The sequence below is a fragment of the Canis lupus genome, chromosome 18, assembly GCF_003254725.2.
Source record: "Canis lupus dingo isolate Sandy chromosome 18, ASM325472v2, whole genome shotgun sequence".
Classification (NCBI taxonomy): Eukaryota; Metazoa; Chordata; class Mammalia; order Carnivora; family Canidae; genus Canis; species Canis lupus.
The window spans coordinates 54508969-54523069 of record NC_064260.1 but is presented as its reverse complement, the minus strand read 5'-3'; the positions used below and the strand labels follow the sequence as shown (position 1 = coordinate 54523069).

Sequence of the window (14101 nt, the reverse complement as noted above, 5' to 3'; positions counted from 1 at the left end):
AGAGCCGAGCCAACAAGTCAGCCACGCATTGTTACACTGTGCGTGTGCTTTCTGGTTTCTGAGGAAAACTGGTACTGTGGGCCAACCATACCCTGACAGTTGCCTTGCAGTTGCTTCATCTAAGGTCATCAAGATGGGAACAGATGTGCAGTGACGATTATGTGTGCCAGCACGCACAGTCACACGTGGAATTGTGACTACAGCTCCTGGTTCTGTCCACAGTCCCGAAGTAACATTTTACCCACCTCGGCTGCCGGTCCCTCAGCAGCCCTGGCAGGTGCCCATCAGACCCCCACTTGACAAGGAGGGAATCCTCAGCTCATAGCAAGGCAGAGGAGGGTGTGTGGGAAGAAATTCGCTCAAATACTGAATTGTTTCTGAATCCTGAGGCCCTGCCTCCTTGGAACACCCAGGGTCTGATAGAGAAAGGCCAGGGACCCAGCAGCTTCTGCAGGATACTCTACAGCAACAAAGGAGCACACATGGGAGCCTGGACTGCCTGTTGGCTTAGGGGTAGCTGGGGGAGTGTCAGCCCATGTAATCTGTCACTCCCCAGAGGTCACCATAAATCAAGGAAAACAGCATGCTTACTATGGAAATATGACTTCAAATGAATTACCTGGTGTGCCCCCCTCCCCCCGCCCCATAGTACCCCTAGGTCCTTCTATGAAGACTCTCTGGTCTGCCCACCTGCCTGGGCCACCCCAAGTGTTCACCTCCCAAGAGTCTAACCCTTAGGGCCCACGGCCACCTCCTAGGATGATCTGTGGACAGAGCTGCAGCAGGGAGGGCTCCTGTTTGGGGCCCAGAAGCCTGCAGACAAAGGCTGGGCCTGTGGGCCTGTTTCCTGGCTTCTGGGAGGAGGTTAGAGCAGGATCCAGAAACCTGTTCTACGGGCCACATGTTCCCTGGAACCCTGGACCACAGCATTGCCCATCCCAACTGGCCACTGAGGGGTGCACCTGTAGTCCTGCCCCCCCACTCCCTCCTCTGAGAAATCTTCCATAGCTGCCTCTGAAGCCGCCTTGGCCGGGACCTCTCCAAGGCCAGCCTCAGCCCTGGCCTTGGTGACTGTCCTTGTGCAAATGGCCACACTTTCTGGGGATGAGTGAGACCCCTGCCAAGGCACAGGAGGCCACGCAGAACAAAGGGCTCAATTCTAGTGGTATTTCAGCCAGATGTGCTGTGACCATGGCTGCTGGCGCCAAGATGCCAGGCCTGGAGACAGGCTGGCCTTCCTTCCCACCCAGGGCTCCTCCTTTCAGGAATCGTGGGCCCTCCCTGCATTTCTGGCAGTCCTTTCCCTCTCTGTGTTACCCTGGAGATGGGTACTGATTTAGCCAACATCCAGGGTCTCTCTATCCGTAATGTGCTTTCATCTCCTGAGTGTGATAAGTGGGAACAGACAGGGCTGGATCCAGGGAAGGGCGAGTGAGGGGCTGCGTCCCAGCAACCAGCCCCTGGCATTTCTGCCTGTGTTCTCCTTGGCTCCTCTTAACAACTGGTGATTTGGGTACCGAATGGGGTTAGGGGGTACGAGGGCTGAGCTATCTGTGCAGGTGATCTTGGCAGATTCCAAGCCCCCCCCTCCACCCAATGGCCTTTCAGTACCGAATATAAGAGCAGGAGCCACTCTCTGAGCAACATCTTCTGATCTCAGGCCCCGAGGAGCAAGATGGACTGGTCTGCAGAGGGCTGAGACCTAGCATCAAAGGGATCCAGGGACCCCGTGGGGCAGGGGCTTCCCGCACCGGCTCGTGCTCAGCGTGGCCTGAGCAGCTTTGTGCAGTAGGATGTCTAGGCCCCGGCACTACCCTCCATACTCTGTGACTGTCTGGGTATCAGGGTACCCTGTGTGGGGGGGCGCGGGGGGAGCAGCCTGCCAGCATCCTCGACTGAAAAATAACTGCCTGGGAGAAGGATTAGCTTTTGAAAGTTGCAAGAGGCTCTCAGGAGGTAGATATTCCCAGCCTGGTGACTGTTAACTATTCCCCAGGTGCTTATCTGGGTTCCTCAGGCTGCTGCAAGCTCTGGGCAGCTCCCCAGCTTGCCCCAGGAGCTTTTCTCACTCTCAAATGGGTGGAGACTGGCCAAGGAGCTCCTCGGTGGACACCCATCTGAGTCATTTGGTTGGCATGCACTCCACAAACATTCATTTAGTGCCCCTCATGTGGGCTCTGAGTCACAAGATCCCAGGCTTCAGGGCCCCAGGGTGTGGGCTGATAAGACAGGAGCAGTGATTGCAGAATGGGCAGGGGGTGCGGACGGCTGGAGCCTCGGGGGTGCCAGGTGCTCACCCTCTCTTCTCTCTCCTCAGTACGGCAAGAAGAAGCTCAAATACCTGCCTTACAACCACCAGCACGAATACTTCTTCCTGAGTGAGTGCTGGGGGCCACTCTCCAACCACAGCCTGGAACACCTGCCACCCCTTCGGACCCCACGATCACCCCTAAGCTTGGTAGAGCAGGAAGGGCTGCAGCAGCCATCCAAGCAAACTGCCCCTGGCCCATGGGACAGAAGGGACACAGAGGCCTGGGGCCCCACACTCAGGGGTCCCTGGGTGGGGAGAGTGGGGGGCGTCTGCTTCCAGCCCCTCCTCAGGCACAGGTCGCTGCCTCTGCCTGTGAGCTGCAGAGCTGGGCCCCCCACATCTCTAAGCGCCTCTGCTCTCCCCACAGTCGGGCCGCCGCTGCTCATCCCTGTGTACTTCCAGTACCAGATCATCATGACCATGATCGTACGCAGAGACTGGGTGGTGAGTCAAGGGGTCCAGCTGGCCTGGGCCATTGGGAACCCTTGGGGGCAGGGGTGGGTGGGCCCGGCTGCCTCCCAGAGGGGCTGCCTCATCACACTCAGGAAAGGACTTCCTCTGGGGCTGCCAGGAGCCAGGGAGGCCACAGCCCTACACATTCCGCCCCCCACACACATACAGTGGGGTCAGTAGGCAGCCACTGCCTTCGCAGAGCCCCCTCAGAAAGCCCCTGAAGGTGATGTGATGAGAGCCACCTTGGGCCCACCTGTCTTCCACCCTGGCCATTGCCTCCTGTGGAGCCCTGAGACCCCATGAACCAGCGCACACCTCGCTCCACATGGTAAATGGAGAGCAGCCAGGCACTGGGTGAGAGGACATGTGTATTGTTTGCTCAGGCCATACAACAAAGCACAGAGTGGCTGCTCTGTTCCACAACAGGGATGTCAGTGCTCACAGTTCTGGAAGCTACAAGTCCTAGACGAGATGCTGTCGGCATGGGTCCTTCTTTTTTTTTTTTTTTAAGACTTTATTTATTTATTCATGAGAGACACAGAGAGAGGCAGAGGGAGAAGCAGGCTCCCAGGACCCCAGGATCACGCTCTGAGCTGAAGGCAGACACTCAACCACGGAGCCACCCAGGTGCCCTCAGCATACGTCCTTCTGAGGACTGTTAGGGGAGGACCTGGTCTGGGCCAGTGGCCTTGGCTAGTGGACGGCTGGGTCTCCTGCCTGTGTCTGGATCTGTGTCCAAATTCCCCTTTTCTTTAAGAATGCCAGTGGCAGGGAACTAGGGCCCACCCTCTTGACCCCAGTTTAGCAAATTACACCTATCTCTAAATAAGGTCACATGTGGCCCTGGGATTAGGGCTTCAACATATGCATCTTAGGGGACACAGTCCAGCCGGTCACACCAGGCTTGGTGGATTCTCCAGATTCTGTATCCAGAGAGAGAAGCAAACTGTGCACAGGGGCCATACGGCTTTGGTGCACTCTCTGGTCCCCGGCTTTATATAGATCTGCACGGGTCATTCTGCATAAAGGGTTGATAGAATGACCTGGAGGGACCCATCACCGCAGGCAGAGTGTGCTTGTGGCAGAGCAGGGTTCACTGGGACAGGGACAGGGCCCCTGCCCTGGAGACCAAGTGGAAGGTCACTTAGGTATCGCTGGTCTTTTTTTTTTTTTCTTTTCTTTTCACAACCCAGTTTCATAAATGAAAATATTGAGCCTTTGAGAGTTTGAGACTTGCCCAGGGTGACATCAAGGGGGGGATCCGGCACGAGAACCCAGGCCATATCCTGTTCTGTCCCCCGACTTCAACCACAAATACCTCATATTTCTATCGTCTCGGAAGGGCTTCAAATGCTTTGCCTTGTCCTTGCACACTGAAGTTGTGGGCATAACGGCCGTATCTGTTAGTGCTGCTAATGTCCAGGGCTGAGACGCGGGAGCCGGTGGCATGGCTAGTGAGGCAGTGGGACTCTGGAAGTCTCTGCCAGTCATGTCTTGTTAGAACCTGTGCCACCCACATGGTATTTTTCCAGAAGTGAGCATTTCATAAGTACTCACTGTGTTCTAGCGCGGCCACCTACATTGTGTCATTTTACTCCGGTTTATAAGTTAAATAACATGGGCTGGAGGGACGGAGTTTCTGGGTCAGTTAAGCGGTGGGGATTTGAACCTGGATCTCCTGCCTATGGTAATTACTGTTTCCACTGGGTTCCCTGGGCCTTGGGAGGAGTCCCACAGTTGAAAAGGAACTTGAGCCCTGCTGCGTGGGGTTTCCTGGTACTGCCCAGGGTATTTTAATCAGCTTTTATGGCAGATGACTCCTGCCTGAATATTTACCTTTTTTTTTTTTTTTTCTGTGCTTCCCCAAGGGACCAAGCACTCAAGGATGGTAGGGAAGGGAATAAGACTATGTACCTGGATGGGATCAGATGGCAGGCCCAGGGAAATTTGATAGGACCCCTCAGGTCTTCCAGGGCCTGCTCGGTGGCAGGGATCCTGGGCAGCCCTGCCGTTGCCCTGCTGGGCAGTAGGTTTCAAGTTGGGCAGGAGGGACAGTCTTCCAGCCTTGGGCTCCTCTTATGAAACAGCTGACTGCAATCAGTACTTGGTGCTGGGGACTCGGGGCAGGCAAGATTCAGTGCCCCTACCCCCAGGGGTCCCCAGCTGCATGGCACAGAGGTGCATCCTGTACTGTGCTTTTCTGATTTATGGTAACAGCGAGCTTCAGTGCCAAGTGCACCTGCGGCTTGGGGCAGTCGTCGCCAACAGGAGCTTCTATTGAGCCAGTTGGCAATATCTGGAGACATTTTCGATTATCACAACGCAGGGGAGATTGAGTGCTCCTGGCATCTGGCACCTGGTGGGCACCCAGGGAAGCTGCCGAACATCCTGTCATGCATGGCACGGCCCCCCACGGCGAGGACTTGTCCAGCTCCAGATGCCGGTCATGTGGAGGAAAGGGGGTGATACACTGTAAGAGCTTTGAGGAGGGAAGTTTTTACCGCGGTGGTGGTACTGGCAGTGACCATATATCCTGGAGATGCTTCTCAGCTTCCCTCTCTGGAGGTTCTCTACATCCAACGCCAATAACCACTCTCTCCTGGAATTCTCCCCATCATCTTTCAAGTCCCACATGTGCTGGTTCTCCTCCGCTTCTCAATTCCCCTGCGTCTGCTTCATACCCGACCCCTGAAACCAGTGGTCCTGTGGTCGTGTGTCACTCTGCACAAAAAAAAAAAAAAAAAGCACCCACCCCTTAATGGACATGCATTTTCTACTGCACTCCATACACACACACAAAAATGAATGTGGACGTGGTGAAGAGTAGGAGCAGAACTTATAAGGCTTGCTTCTCTCACCCCCTGAAAGACCCCTCGTTGGATCCCAGGTCATGCCTTGGGCCTGCTGCCAACCCTCCAGCCTCTGCCTTCCCCTAGACCTCCTAGACGCTCCCCTCTGCCTCAGCTCATGGCACCCGTGTGGGGAGCAGCCTGGATTTCTCACCACTGAGCACTCCCCAGATGCAAGTACTCCAGCCTCCTAAATCATTCTGGAATCTGTATCTCCTCCTTGGGGCCGTGGGCTCTGCTTTGGGTCTCCATCATTTCCTGTCTAGGCTACCTCATGCCTTCATCTCCAGTTGGCAGAGATCTATTTTAATATTCCAATGTGACTGTGTTCTTCCAACATGTAAAGCCCTCGGTTTTTCCATTGCCCACCCAAGAGGCTGGGGTCAGCATCCTGAGGCAGATGGGACCTGGCCACATCTCCCACCCCCACAGCAAGCACTTGAGCTGGAGTGCGTGGGACACAGGGTCTGCACTTGCCTCCCGTAATGCACGCCACTGTCTTCCCTTGTCCCACCTTTTTATTTTTTTTCATTATTGTTGTCATTCTGCAAATGTCTCCTACTGTTCTTTGCTCGGCTGACCTCTGTGGTGTCCCAGCCCGGCTCAGACACCCCCTCCTGACGGATGCCCTTCCTAAATCCAAACATCATGTCAGGACCGCCCCCGTACTCCCCTCGCTTCTGTCACTTTCCATACAATATTGAAGGGACCTCTTTATTAGCCTGTCCTTCCAGATGTAGGGAAGGACCTCCTTTTGCTCCCAGCACCCAACTCAGCCCCGGCTAGAGAGGAAGCAGTCACAGAGTTTGGGGAGCTTAACTGAACATAGACTGAAGGAGGAGTTTGCCAAGCAGAGCAGACAAGGGGAGAAGGAGCCTCCAGGTGGAAACGACACTACACTGTGACAGAACCTGGTCTGGCCGGCTGCACGAGGAGGCAAGGTCGGTGGGCAGGCCTGGGAAGGGCCCATGTGCCCTACCCCGGGCTGGATTGTCTCCTTTATCCCCCAGAGGAGGAGGCAGCGAGTGGTGGCTTTAAGCACGGCAGTGTCATGATCCAGGTCAGGAAGATCTCCACGGAGTATAAAGGAACTGGACTAGAGTCGTTTAGAGCTTATCCTTTGGGGCTGTGCTCACCATTGCAATACATGGTTGACCCATGAACAGCCTCAGCAGGAGGTCCTTTCCGTGTCCCACAGATGAGGCCATGGGGGCATAGCCGAGGAAGTCACCCATAGCCCCACAGAGCTAGTGGTGGAGCTGAGACTAACACAGCCAACCCGGAGCCTGTGCTCTGACAACTACCCTGCTGAGACTCTGGGGAGGAGGAGCGATGGGGGAGAGGAATCCGTGCAAAGGCCCTGGGGACGATCGGCTGAGCTCTATGGCAGAGACAGGTTCTGCCTGGAGCTAAGGTGGCCGTGGTACACGAGGAGACGCGGGAGACCAGTGGGAGGCCACTGCTATGGCCCAGTGGAGACATGTGGACTCGGGCGGCAGTGAGATGGTGGAGAGAGCGGGACCTGCTGCCTGGAGGGCCTGCTTGTGGGGCTGCCGTGGAGGGTGTGAGTAGCTGGAGTGGCTGAGGGAAGCACTTGCCCAGCTGAGGGAAGACCCGCAAGCATGGGATACTGGTGCCACCCCAGTGAGGGGCAGGAAGGGAGAGGGGATGACGGGAGGAGAACCAAGTGTGGGAGGAAGATCAGCGTGTCTGAGGTGGCTGCAAGGGCCTTAGGGAGAGGATGGACGGTGTCACTGGCCTCGGCTCTGTGACAAAGGAAATCCCAGGTGTTGATGGGCAGGACATGGCTGAAGGGCAGTTTTCAGGGGTCTATGCCCTTCAGAATCCCTGGGACCATGAAAGGGATGCTCCTTGGGGCACCTGGGTGGCTCAGCAGTTGAGCCTCTGCCTCTGGCTGAGGTCATTATCCCAGGATCCTGGGATCGAGTCCCGCATCGGGCTCCTGGCAGGGAGCCTGCTTCTTCCTCTGCCTGTGTCTCTGCCTCTCTCTTTATTTGTCATGAACAAATACATTTTTTTTTAAAAAAAAGATGTTTATTAAACAAAGAAAGAAAGAAAGGGCTGCTCCTTGCTGACATCTCCTGGCCCCTGACCTGTTTCCCTGAAGCAAGGCACCCAGCCCCCTCCTGCCACTCAAACACTCAGCATTCCCCTGGGAACAAAGTTGGTCCCATCAGCCCTGTGCACACAAGCATCACATCCCCCCTGTGGGCCCAGTGCCCAACTTCCTCCAGGCCTGTTGGGGGTTCTTGGACACCTTGGCCCAGCGGGGCATGTGAGGGGTTGTGTGCACACCTGTGGGGCAGGTGGTGGTCCCATATCTAACCTCGTTCTCTCTGCAGGACTTGGCCTGGGCCATGAGCTACTATGTTCGGTTCTTCATCACCTACATCCCTTTCTATGGCATCCTGGGGGCCCTCCTTTTCCTCAACTTCATCAGGTACCTGAGCTTGGCCTTGATGGGGTTTTGACACAAGGGCCCCATGCAGAAGGGCTCCAAGCTCCCCACTTCCCGCCCTAGGCCTCACGACCTGGCACCTTGGTCGGGGCTGCACCTGCCCAGGCCGTTTGGGGCTAGGGGAGAGGATCTGTTCCCGCCGTGGCCAGGCCCAGTGGAGAGCAAGGCTCCCGAGCTGAGCTGTGTTCTCTTCCAGGTTCCTGGAGAGCCACTGGTTTGTGTGGGTCACACAGATGAACCACATCGTCATGGAGATTGACCGGGAGCCCTACCGTGACTGGTTCAGCAGCCAGGTGAGGGTAGCCAGAGCTGTCACCAGGGTCCCACGGAGCCTGGGGGTCGATTTCCCTGGCCTCCAGCTCTTGGCTGCTTGGTAGACCCGGTTCCACACTGACTTCTTGGGGCTGTCTGTAGCCTTCCGCTGGGAGGGACTGGTGGGGAACCCAGGCAGGCTGAGGTCTTGAGGCAGGGCTGTATGATAGGGAGGGGGCGCCTCACAGGAAGACCAAGCTCTTCATCCCCGCCCCCACTCCTGGCCTCTCACCCCTCCCTTCTACAGCTGGCGGCCACCTGCAATGTGGAGCAGTCCTTTTTCAACGACTGGTTCAGCGGGCACCTCAACTTCCAGATCGAGCACCAGTGAGCAAAGGCTGGCTGGAAAGGCGGGTGGCACAGGGGGAGGGAAGAGGTCACCAGCCCCATCTGGGCGTGGGCAGCGCATGTGGCTACCTCTCCCAGGCCTAGAGCATGGCTCTGCTGCCAGCCCGCTGCAGTCGGGGAGGGGCTCACGTGGCCCCGATGGCAAGCACCCCTCTTGTGCGGCCCATGCTTTGTAATTACCAAGAGCTCACACCACCAGTCTCCCTTGATCCTGGACGCCTAATAGGGTAGGATGATTGATCCCTTTATTGGCAGGGAAACGGAGGCCCAGCTTTCCCCACACACACATCCCCCTGCCCCCGTGTGGCAGCCTCCTGGGGCAGTGGGGGGGAGGGTCACACGGGGAGAGCCGTGGACAGGATCTCCCTGGCCCTGACTGCTGTGTGTGCGGGCTGCAAGTGGAGCTAGGAGTGTCCTCACCGTATCCCTGCCGTCCCCAGCCTCTTCCCCACCATGCCCCGGCACAACTTGCACAAGGTCGCGCCGTTGGTGAAGTCTCTATGCGCCAAGCATGGCATCAAGTACCAGGAGAAGCCGCTGCTGAGGGCCCTACAGGACATCATCAGGTAAGGGGGGGTGGTCCCTGAGTGCCAGGGGCCCCCTTGACATCCTTGAGAGGCCTGTAGCTGGGACGACCCTTGTTGGAGACCCACAGCCGCAGGAGGGGGCAGCCCTGTGGCACAAGTGTCCCCACCAGGCCACCTCCCTTACTAGGAATGACCTGGCTTTGCTCTGGGCTGGGTGAAGTCCCTCCCTCTTCACGGGGTCCCCTGCAGCCCCGCAGCACAGCCTCCACGGCCCCCCTCACCCTGCCTGAGCCCTGACAGTCCCCTCCTCTTCCCAGGTCCCTGAAGAAGTCTGGGGAGCTGTGGCTGGACGCCTACCTCCACAAATGAAGCTGCAGCCCCTGGGGCACCCACGGGGAAGGGGGAGCAGGTGGGAGTGCTGGTCACAGGGAGGGGTGGGCTGTAGTTCTGTGGGCTGCCCACGAGGCTGGGGTACAGATCCCATCTTTGGTCTTTCTCCCGTTTTCCCTTCTGCTTGCCCTTTGCTTCTCTCCCCGACACCCTTCCTCGCCTTCTCCCAGCCCCTGCCCCTAAGCTTCTGCCAGACCAGAGGTCCACATATATGGCCCGTGATGCCCCCCTGGTGCCTGGCCTGTAGGCCTCACACCCCCTGGTCTCCCTCCGACGCTCTTGCGGGCCGTGGGGTGGGGCCCTCGTTGGGCAGGGAGGCTCCCTGGCCTGGAGGCCTGCCCGCCCCCCTCGCCCCCCCCACACACAAGGCCCCACCACTGGGTCCCCAGGCTTAGGGAGCCTGTGTGCAGGATGCACCTGTCTCCTTCCCAGTCCACACCGGGACCGGGGCTCTGGGCCTCTCTGCTGGCACCACTTCTTATCAGGTGTCCAGGGGCCTGGCCCCGATCCCAGCTCCCTCTGCTGCAGCGCATCCAGCTCAGACCCTGGGGGCCTAGGGGAAGTGTCCTCACCCTCCCGGCACCCTCTGACCAGGGCTCGTGCTGTTCCATCCTATCATCTTCCACGTTTCCCTACTCCACTTCACAGCCTGTGACCTCAGAGCCAAGGGGGCAGTCCTGCAGGTGGACTCAGCCGAGGCCATGGCCAGGTCAGAGGCTCAGCTGGCCTAAGGGCTCAGCCCTGCCCGCCCCCCACCCCCAACCCCATTCAGATGTTTGTTGGGGCTGGGAGACCTAAGATTCTGGAGAGATCAGACCCTTCTCCAAAGTGCTCCGTTACCTGCCAGGCAGTACCAACCATCTCTAGGTGCTTGGCTGAGTGGCCGAGTGGCCAAGTGGCCGAGTGGCCTTGGGCCCTTCAAGCTGCAGGAGCACTTCACACAGCCCCTCCCCGTGTTGGGGTGGCTAATGTGGACCTGCTCACACTATCTTCTGCTCTCTTGTGTCTTCTGGTTTTTTAACCTTTTGTTATAGGGATACATTCTGACCGGGGTGGGGGGTGGGAGTGGGGGGGTGGTGAGGCAGGGCTGGGCCTTGTGACAACCTCTTACCACCTGCTCCTCTGGGACCCGAGGTGGGCTGAGCCGGGCTCACTCACTGAGGCCACAGTGGCCCCGACTGTCGGCAGGGGGGCCCACTGGGGCCACTGCTGTCAGGAGGGCAGTGGGGGCACAAGGGGAGGCAGTCCCAGAGGAGGTGACCCTGAGGATCTGGGGGATCAGGAGGGAGATCTGATGAGGGCCAAGTGAAAACTGCCAACAGGGAGTCGGGCGCTGGAGGCCAGGGGCTGGGGAGTGAGAGGGAGGGAGGGATCCAGGGCTGCATTCGGAAATCTAACCCACTAACCAATATTTAGCTTCAGGGGAGGGGAGCAGAAACAAACTCAAGGGGGGGCCTTTGGAGGAAGGGCTGTGGTCCCCCAGCTCTGGCCAGCCACGAGGGACTCATCCAGTGTGATGCACCTGTGGGTTGCCACGGCAACATGGGTTCCCAAGGCCCCCCACTGAGAACCCAGGCCCCAGGAGCTGTCCTTCCCTAGAGACAAGATGGATCCATAGGGCACTGATGTTAATTTTTACCATGTCGCTTCCCCACCCCCACATTTTTTGGAAATAAAAGTAATTTTATTCTCACTTCCTTGATCAGCGGGTGACCTTGTCCTCCTGCCCGTTAATGCTGGGCCAGGTGTCGGGATGGAGGGAAGGGGCTTTGCACCCAAGGCCTGGGCACCAGGGAGGAGACCCGTGTTGGTAGAGCAACCTTTTGGCTGTCCTCTCCCCAACTGCAGTCATCCTACCCCTGTCCTCCACTGCCTCTGCTCAGGAAAGAACTTCTCTCCACTTGCCTGAGTGCATTCCCACAAACCCAACCCCAGACGTGGCCGCCAGAGCCACAGGAGGCTTTCTTGCAGGTCACTAGAGGGCAGCAAGGAGCTGGCACAGGCCACTTTCCCGACACCCGCCATCTCTGTCCCCAGTTCATCCTGGGACCAGTAGCCTGCTCACAACCTCACCAGTCAACTGGCTTCTGCCAGACTCCCGGTCCTCCCATTTTCTGGTCTGTGCACAGAGTGCTGGGGGCAAAGAGAACCTCAGGAGGGGTTTTGGAAAATCCTGGAGACCTACACTTCCATCGTGTGGCCCTTGTGCCCTGCTCCGTGGCTTATGTGGCCCCCACAACCTGCGGAGACACCATGGCATCCAAGCCTGGGAAAAGTCCCAAGGGCTGTGCAAGGGGCACTTGTACAGTTTGCCTCCCACTGTACAAGCAGCCTGCACACCGCTCCGGTCCCCAGCCTCTGGGCGGGCTCAGCCGGCAGGTCAAGCTAGGCATGCCAGGGAAGGCAGGGAAGGGCCAAGAGGCTCAGGAGAGCCAGCATCTGGCCTTGGATCTCCTCCCAGCAGGGCTGGACAGAGCTCCACACCGGACCTTCAGGCCCCTCCTGGCTTTCCCTGTGACCGCAGTATAGCCGTCAGGGACAGCCAGCTGTCCCAGGTATGGTGTGGGTGGCTCCCCAGGGGGTGCACGGCTTCTGCAGAAGGTGCCCTGAGCCAGGAGGCAGAGGCCCACTGAGTGGCCTTGGGTGAGTCCTTTGCCCTGGCTCTCTGGGCCAGCCCCACCATTTGTAGAGCGAAGTCACAGTGGGCTTGGTGGGGGGCACTGCAGTAATGCTGTCAGTCCCCACAACTGAGAGTCCTTGGCCTGGTCCTTCCCATAGACCCACTAGAGGCCTTCGAGGCTGAAAGACTGTGAAGAACACACCTTCCACCCTCTGACTTGTGCCTGTCACCTCCTACCTGGGCTGGGTGTGGCACCCCATCCCCCAGGATGGGACTGTACAGGCCCCACCACCCCACCAGCTGTAAGTCCAGGGTTCATCCCCTGTGACAGTCACTCCTGGGGGGTGGGGGAGAGTTAGGGGGTTGCCCAATGAGCCAGGTGGATGCTGTGGCTGAGGACACTCACTAAATCTTGGCTCAGGTTAGTGGGCACTTGGATCTTCTTGGGACTTCTTCCCACCACACTGTCTTCGCAAAGCTCAAGTATTACCCTCGCAGCAAGAAGCTGGGGACACCCATACCTGCTCTCTGTTGTTCCTCCTCTCCCCATACTCCATGGAGGCTCTTGCCCAATACGGAATCCTGGGTTTCCCCACCCCCTCCCAAAGTCATGAGGCCCTGAAGTGTGAGGTCCTGTGTGCTCACAAGACCCAAAGATTCCATTTCTGGGTGAAGCTGGGACCAGAAGGGAAAGGACTGGCCAGAGGCCACTCGGTGGCAGCAACTAGAGCCCTGCTCCTCACCCAGCACTCCGCCCGGCCATCTCCTTCACTCCCTCAAGGGAAGGGCTGTTTCCCAGAACAGGGCATCCCCCCACACCAGGCCAAATGTCAGACCACATTCCTGAGAGGCCCAGCAGCTGGGCAGAGGGGGCAGAGATGGTGGAGGTGGTCCTTGAGGAGATGTGAGCCTGCACATAGTGAGGGGCTGCCCTGATGGAAGAGTATCGGTTGGGGTGGGGGGAGGCATGCACATGTGCCAGGCCCAGAGGAGGGGTTGGCAGAGCAGTCTGGGCTGTGCGTGGACCTGGAGCCCCAGAGGTGGTCAGTGCCCTGGCAAGTTCCTTAGGCACCAGGTGGGACACTCAGAAGTCCTCTTGGTCCACTGGGAGGAGAAAGGCCATTGGTGACAAGGGGTGGAGGTGGCAGCCCTGGGCTCCAGCTGCCCTTGGGAGTCACCAGCCACTGCTCATGAGATAGATAGTGCCTCCGGCCTATTGGGACTTCTCAGCTGTCCCCGCCACACAGTCCCTGGAGAGGTGTGTCCTTCTGGAAAGGATACAGCTTCTCAAAGAGCCCCTGGCTTGACACCTGACGTGGAAATGATAAACTGTGGATCCTACAACCACTTCTGAAGAAACAGGCCTGGCAGGGAAGTAGGGCCCCAGGTCCAGAACTCTGGGGCTCTCTTGGCTGCATTTGACATTTCTAAGCAGACTGGCCACCCAAGCTACACAACAAGTGACCACCAAGCGTGGTAGCATTTGAAGACCGCATCTCTACTTGCCCTCTGCCATCAGAATTACGTTTCTTTTAATTTTGAAGGCATTTAGTTCTTCCTTCCAAATCACCTGTTTTGAGAGCAAGTGTTCAGGAGAATTAGTGACAGGGCCCGGGAGCTTGGGAAGGGCCAAGCAGAAGAGGCAGCCAGGTGCTCCACACCTGTCACGGGGCGGGGTGCATGGGAAGACTTGCGAGAGATGCGGGGCCCATCCTGTCACATTCGTTCGTTCATCACCCAGACCCGCACCCAGAACCTGCAGGCAGGGTTCTTGGAAATCTCCTTTCCCTCCATCTGCCCGGCTGCCCGCCG

General features: G+C 58.0%; 1 protein-coding gene across 1 annotated transcript in view; it reads left to right on the top strand.

The window, feature by feature from the left end:
• The window catches only part of FADS2 (fatty acid desaturase 2), a 29492-nt gene extending 18130 nt beyond the window's left edge, over positions 1–11362 (top strand). The window contains exons 6-12 of the mRNA XM_025446192.3: positions 2318–2378; positions 2679–2755; positions 7977–8074; positions 8289–8385; positions 8652–8731; positions 9193–9318; positions 9597–11362. Of these exons, the coding sequence (XP_025301977.1) occupies positions 2318–2378; positions 2679–2755; positions 7977–8074; positions 8289–8385; positions 8652–8731; positions 9193–9318; positions 9597–9648 (591 nt within the window). The 3' untranslated portion in view covers positions 9649–11362. The remainder of the gene's footprint in view (positions 1–2317; positions 2379–2678; positions 2756–7976; positions 8075–8288; positions 8386–8651; positions 8732–9192; positions 9319–9596) is intronic.
• The last annotated feature ends 2739 nt before the right edge of the window (positions 11363–14101 follow it).